We start from the raw sequence: 7636 nt of genomic DNA on the forward strand, positions 1-7636 counted from the left end.
CTACCCTATCAATTAGTTTATTTGAATTCAAAAAAATTGTTATGTAACTACTCTATCAATTATTTTTTATAAATATTTTATTAAAATCTTAAGAAACTAATAACTACTCTATTAACTAAAAAAAAAACAAAATAAAATATTGATATGAGAGTAAATTAGGAAAAAAAATTACATATACTTAAAAACATTTAAGGAGAAAAATTTCTTTATATATCTATATCTTCTATATATAAATGGGACTCTTTAACTTTCAATTTTTTTTTCTATTTTATTCTTATATTAATATTTATTTTATTTCATTAATATTTACATTGCGTCATTTCTTTTTTTTTTAAACTTTTTAAATTTTTAAATTTTAAATTTTCAAAATTTTCAAACCCTAAAATCTTTTTTAAACACTTCAAAAATTTTAAATGTTTAAAATTCTTAAATTTTTAAATTTTAAAAAAAATTAAATTTTAAAAACTTTTAAATTTTAAATTTTCAAAAATTTTAAAATTTTTGAACCTAAAGCTTTTTCCGAAACACTTCAAATTTTAAATTTTCAAAATTTTAAATTTTAAATTTTCAAAAATTTTGAAATTTGAAAATTTCTTTAAAGTTTCAAATTTTGAAATTTCAAAATTTTCAAATGTTTTTAAATTTAAAACTAAATAATTGAAGGGTTTATAAACCAATCAAACCTTTTTTTTTTCTATTTTCATATTCAAAATATCATAAGTCGTTTCATTTCAAGAACTACGAAATCAAATTAACCATGTTTTTCAATGGCTTCTACAGTGTTGGCGCTCGCAAATTCGTAAGTATGTGTATAATTATTGTTTTTTGTTTCTTATAATAATTGCTAAATCCATTCCATTAACAACGATTCTCCATTTTTTGTTTCATCGAAACTCTCTCAAATTGATCTTTTGGTCTCATTATCTTTTCTCTCTATTCTTTGTATCTTTCTTCTTCCTTAATCTCTTTTAATTTTATTATATATATGCGATTTGCAATTGGAAGAACTTGCATGAAGAACTTGCCCGCGTTATGGCTTGAGATTTGCAAGCTATTGTGGGATGCACCATTGCACCAGCCACCACTATGAACAACCCAAATCTCATTCTTTCTCAAGGTTTTTGTGCTAAACAAGATGACTTACTTTGTGATTTTCATAAATTTCCAAAACGTGCTTAATGAATTGAAAGAGATTTTCAAACTTTTCTACCCCGTGTTCATAAAAACCCTCATCCCATCATTTCATGTTCCCAACATATCCCTCATAAAAATGTCAAAGAACTCAAACTATCAAACAAAGTAAACGAACAAGCACAAGATTTGCACGACACTGAAGCATCTAAATGCAAAAGAAGGTAAGTCATTCATCCAACTGAAATTGAAAATTCATAGTCAACTTTTCCTATCCATGTTACAAAGACCAAGGTCAAAGACTCATGGGAATGTGGAAAAACCATAAACCAATGAATGGTTACACTTTACTCCACAAGAGGACGTTTGTGTTTTCAGAATTGAAGTGCTCCCATTTTGCAGAAAAGAAGAGCAAAAAAGAGCAATTACTATGTTTTTTCATGGTGGTCGGGTGTCAGGACAAAAAAACTTCTAATTAAGGTAATTGGGGTCATTGATGCCATTGAAAATGGACCGTCACAATTTGCCTTCACATGGTGCAAGAGTTACACGGTCAAAAAGATCGATACTTTTAGGAGTCTGTGGTGTAAAGAAACTCAACAAAGCATCAACATGATTCTTTTGGGCATTTCTTTTATCATTAAAGGGGTTATGCCTTTGGTCTCCTTTGGAGAATTGTGTGTTCCTACATATTTTGAGATTATTATTTTGTAATCACCTGGTGATGAGTGTGCATCTTTCCATTGGAAAACATGGGGAATGTGAGAAGACTAAACTTTTGGTTTAAGGGAACTCCATTATAAAACTTTGATTCATGTTAGCAATGAGAATGGAAGTAATAAAATTAACAAAGTAATGTTAAAGGAAAGAGAGTGAGAAAGGTAAATGATGTTTGCTCTCAAGGTATAAGAGCAAGTACTATACACTAATATTGTTTTGTATTTTTTTTTTCACTTTTACTAATAATATAAGTGTGATGTGTAAATAATAATATTGTTTATTCAATTTTACTATTAAACATAATTATATAAAAATAAAAAATGCGGATACACAGGCACATGAGTGCCTGTGTTCCCGCTAGTAATATTAATAATAATGTTAATAATAATATTAATAATAATGTTAATAATAATTTAATAATAATGTTAATAATAATTTAATAATAATGTTAATAATAATTTAATAATATGAGTATAATTTATTTTATTATTATTAATAATAATTATATTAATATGTATAAATTATATTAATAATAAGTATAATAAAAATGATAATATGACCAAAGAATTTGGCTGGTCTAGTGGTTAATGCAAAATCAATATAAACAAAACAATAATAAAATATAAACTAATTTTAAACTAATTACTACAAGAAAATCATGAAATATAAACTAATTTTAGAAACCATTTAACAATAATAAAAACTAATTTAGAAACCAAAATTTTTTTTAGTCTTTAAAATGGTTTCTAATTTAGTCACTATAGCAACTAAGTATTTTTTGTCTCTAAAATTAGTTTCTATTTCATGATTTTCTTTTAGTGAATAGGAACTTTAAAAAGTGTTACGTGGCATGTTTTCATTGGTCCACAGGTAATGTGTTGATTGGTGCACATTTTATTATTTTGGGTATTAAATATTTTAATTTTTTGACAAAAAAACCTTGTATTATTTATAGAAATAGATATTGTATTATTTGTAGATATAGATTTTGATCTATAATTCTATTTGGTCTGAATAGTCATCAAATCTTAATATAATTCAAATCTTAATTTGTTATATGATTCAAATGAGATTTGTTTGAGTTAGATAAGATAAATAATGAATGCATGGAGAAGAGAGTGAGAGAACTAGATAAGATTTAGAGTATATAAATTACAAGAAAATCATGAAATAAAAACTAATTTTTAGTGACAAAAAATAATTAGTTGCTATAATGACTAAATTATAGACCATTTTAGAGACTAAAAAAATTTTGGTTTCTAAATTAGTTTCTATTATTGTTAAATGGTTTCTAAATTGGTATCTAATTAACAACTAAGGTTTTTGCTACCAAATTTAGAAACTAAATAATTGGTATTTAAAACATTAGTTGCTAATTAGATACCAATTTAGAAATCATTTAACAATAATAGAAACCAATTTTTGTTTTTAGTTTCTAAAATGGTTTCTAATTTAGTTAGTGTATCAACTATTTTTTTTTCTTTCTAAAATTGGTTTCTATTTTATGTTTTTCTCGTAGTGATATCAGTGGAATGTTTGCCTCTGCTATGAAATATGTACTTTGATATTGTGATTATTTAAATATTATATATAATATAAATATATTCATTGTCTATAAAATAAATATTTATTTTATGAGTTTTTATTTTCTTATCTACAAATATATTAAAAATAAAATGTTCGGTGCAATACATGACAGTAACACACATTTGACGCTGCAAACGTGGCAATGACGTGACAGAGTGAGATTGTGTGCGAATGAGCAACGCGAGCTTCAAAATAGAGTAAAAAAAGAATATACTACATCGGTTCTTAGTAACAACCGGTGTAATATATATATATATATATATATATATATATATATTTTATTTTATTTTATTTTACTCAAAATGACCCATATTACATTGGTTAAGTCATCTAACTGATGTAATATATGGCTCATATTAAAAAAATGATTTTTTTCATAAAGAGTGGGTAAGTCATAAACGTCACATAGGTAACCACTTAGAAGCACACGGGTAACCAGTTTTGCGTGTGCCAGTATATGTGGAGGAACTTGTGGCTGGGTAGCCAGTTCTAGTAAAGTTATTACATCGGTTAAGTCATCTAACTGATGTAATATATGATTTTTACATTGGTTAAGTCATCTAACCGATGTAATATATGATTTTTACATTGGTTAAGTCATCTAATCGATGTAGTATATGATTTTTATTAAAAAAAATGATTTTTTTTCATGAATACTGGGTGGCCATAAACGTCACATAAGTAACCACTTACAGACACCCGAGTAACCAGTTTTGCGTGTGTCAGTATATGTGGAGGAACCTGTGACTAGGTAACCAGTTCTGGTAGGGGTTATTACACCGGTTAAGCCATCTAGCCGATGTAATATATGCTTCTTATTAAAAAAATTGAATTTTTTTCATGAAGAGTCGGTGGTCATAAGCGTCACATAAGTAACCACTTACACACAGGGGTAACCAGTTTTGCGTGTCTCACATAAGTAACTACTTAAAGACACACGGATAACCAATTTTACAGATCATATATTATAATATAAAGTCAGTGTTACATCCTCACCAAATGTCATGTTTGCTGCGTCAATTAATATCACGAAAACGGTATAAGTATGTGTTTGTGGCATAAAGGAAGTTAAGAAAAACATTTTTCATACATTTATTGGAGCGAGAGAAAACTTTCTAAAAATCCTGTTACAAATTATATGAAGTTTTGATATTTTTAATTTATCTCATAACGCAAGGTTAATTTTTTAAGTTGTTTTCACTAAATAATTGTTTTTAAAACTATTTTAGTATAATTAAATGAATGCATAAAATAAGTACGACGTACATACAGAGAATATGTTATTTCAGTACAAATGTATTAAAAAATATACTTACCTATGAGAGAGAGCTTTTTTTTATCAGCAAATATTATAATTCACTTTAGGATAAAAATAATGATACAAGACGTTTATTATATCATAAATTTATTTTTATTTTTACACTTGTATCATTATTGATGTTCATAGAAAGGCAAACATGATGCATCCATAATTACCGAATCTGGAAATGGTTAAGTGCAGGAAGGAAGAGGAGAACCACACAAGCACTTGTTGTTGGCATAAGAAGAAACGTCAAACCTTTTCAAGTTCCCACCTTGAGGAATCTCACCGCACAGATTGTTGAAGCTCACATTTAAACTTTGCAGAAACTTTAGCTGCGTTAGTCCCTGAGGTAGCGTCCCATAGATACGGTTGTTCCTCAGATCCAACCCGTTCAAGTTCTTTGACAACCCCACTTTCCCCAAATCAAAAGCAAGAGAGTTCTTCGCCAGATGTATCTTCTTCGTGTTCTTATCTGACCCGAACAACACCGACGCGTCACCCTCCAGCATGTTCCGAGACAAGTCAACGAACGCCAGGTTCAGATTCGCAAACGTCGGTGGAATCTTCCCGGTGAGGCGGTTGCGGGAGATGGTCATCGCCGTAAACAGCTTCGAAAACGAGCCGTAGGAGTCGGGGATGGCGCCGGAGATTCGGTTGCCGTCGAATGTGATTCCTCCGAGGTTGGGGAGAGAAGAGATGGAGGGAGGGAGGGTGCCGGAGAGGGCGTTGTAGGAGAAGTCGAGGGTGACGAGGGTTTTGATCTGTGACAAGAAATCGGGTATTGCGCCGGAGACATTGGTGTGAGTGATATAGAGATAGTGGAGTTGGGTGAGTTTAGCGATGGCGGGGGGGATTGGACCGACGAGGTTATTGATGCCGCCAATGTATAGAAAATTGAGGTAGGGGAGGTTGGCGAGGGAGGAAGGGATAGGGTAGGGTTTTGGGAGGTTATGGCCGGAGAGGTCGAGGTTGTTGACGCGATATGTTTGGGTGTCGGTGTCGCATAAAACACCTAGCCAGGTTCTGTTACAACAGTCGGTGGTTGGAAGCCATGAAGAGAGAGTGGTTGGGTTGCCAAGGTCTTTCTTGATTTGGAGAAGGGCTTGCTTATCTTGTGGGTTGCATAGCTCTGAGAGTGCAGTTCTCAAAGATACAAGAATGACCAAAATTATGCTTAAGCTTGAAGACATGGTTACTGGGATATTGAATTGAGTCATAAAAATGGATGATAATGTGAGATGTTATATTACATCCTTCAAGCTGCTATATTTGACTTATAGGAGTCAATTCAGCCAGTGCAAGTGTTCAGGAAGGTCATTGGATTGAGGTTTTTCTTTTCCTAATATAACACTTTATACCAATTTTCGCCACCCAAAACAAGGAAGGAACAATTTTGATATATAAAGTGTCGGCATAATTAATCAAATAGAAAGTACTTATTTATTTTTCAAAATCCTTTTTAATAAATTAATAAAAGCAAACAATTAGTTTTAAAAATAAGTTAATCTTAACTAAGTTTGACTCTTATGTTTCTAAGTTGACATATTTTGTAGTTAATTGGAAGAAGTAAAGAGAAATTAAATTAAAAGCGTTTGAAAATATAATGAATTCAAAAGATAGTATAGATGAAAACTAAGAAATGAACATATTTATGCCTATTCAATGAACAGATTGACTTATTGCATGCGTCAATGATAGCATCTCCAATGTTACGTAATGATAGAAGCTGAAATGAATGCAGCGTGCATCAGACAAGGTGAAACTTGGGAAAACTGGTGAAATTAAGTAGGATGGCAAAGCGAGCGAGGCTTGCCGCTTGCATAATCAACGTGGGTTAGATTTTCTGTTCGCAGGTCTGTGCACGGGTCTGTATTCATTTTTTTTTTAAAAAAATCAATGAAAATGTTTTTTATTTTTTCCTCTTTAAAAATTGTTAAATTTAAAACGGGCTAAAACGGACTGAGTTATGCGGAACGGGTTAAAGCGGGTCAGCAGGTTGAAAAGCTGAGTCCACTTCGCGTTTTTTACTAACGGGTCGCGAGTTAATTTGCATGTCCACTTTGCCATCCTAATTTTTTACTTACTTTTTTTTATCCAGTATTTGACAAAAAGAAAAATAAATGATGTTTGTGTTTGTATTCTACAATTCATGAGAAAAAGAAAAAGAAATGATGTTTGTGTTTGTATTCTACAATTCATGAGAAATAGGTGGGGAAGAAAGGTACAAATATAGCCAATTTGGTTTTGCTGTGAAGTGATTTGCAGATAAAATCACAACTAAAAAGTGGTTTTCCCATCTTATTATTTGTTTTTTCAAATAAAACATGTCATTCACCAATATTAATATTCCATGCACAGGAAGATTCTCATACAGTAGAGATTTCCTAACTCTTTGACTATCATAAAAGTGGTGGTTGATATGAATGAATGGAATAATAAATAGTGGGAGGAGAGTGAGGGAAGGTCTGTGTTCTAAATGCATTGAGTTGAGGAAGGAGCTGAATGTGCTCGGAAGAGTTTGGACTTGGTGAAAGGTCCTTGTAGGTTGATAGTGTGTGGTGCAAGTTGGTCGTGGTGGTGTGTGACTCTCCCGGTGGTGGTCCGTTTGTGGTGGTCAATGGGTATGACTCGGTGTGGTATGCAGTTGGTGGTCGTCGTTGGTCAGTGGTGTCGGTGATCGTGGATGCGGTGAACTGGTTCACTCAGAAACACAAACGAAAATTCAGAATTGATGTTGTGATGTGAGAAACACTTAAGATTTATGGAGAATCAATGTTTGAATAAAGAAAAAGCAGTTTTACACATTTATTATGAAGGATAATCGATTATCACCCAGCAAAATCAATTATCCTTCCATTTTTAATAATTATTTATTTTGTTTTTCATTTTTATTTG

At 31.1% G+C, this 7636-nt stretch overlaps 1 protein-coding gene across 1 annotated transcript; it reads right to left on the reverse strand.

Moving 5' to 3' along the window:
• Positions 1 to 4805: 4805 nt before the first annotated feature.
• On the reverse strand, positions 4806 to 6098 carry LOC137811783 (polygalacturonase inhibitor 1). Its single transcript, XM_068613614.1, has one exon. It carries the CDS (start codon positions 5956 to 5958, stop codon positions 4930 to 4932), a length of 1029 nt encoding a protein of 342 aa, XP_068469715.1. The 5' UTR covers positions 5959 to 6098; the 3' UTR covers positions 4806 to 4929.
• Positions 6099 to 7636: the final 1538 nt, after the last annotated feature.

The sequence above is a fragment of the Phaseolus vulgaris genome, chromosome 2 (genome assembly GCF_000499845.2).
Source record: "Phaseolus vulgaris cultivar G19833 chromosome 2, P. vulgaris v2.0, whole genome shotgun sequence".
NCBI lineage: Eukaryota > Viridiplantae > Streptophyta > Magnoliopsida > Fabales > Fabaceae > Phaseolus > Phaseolus vulgaris.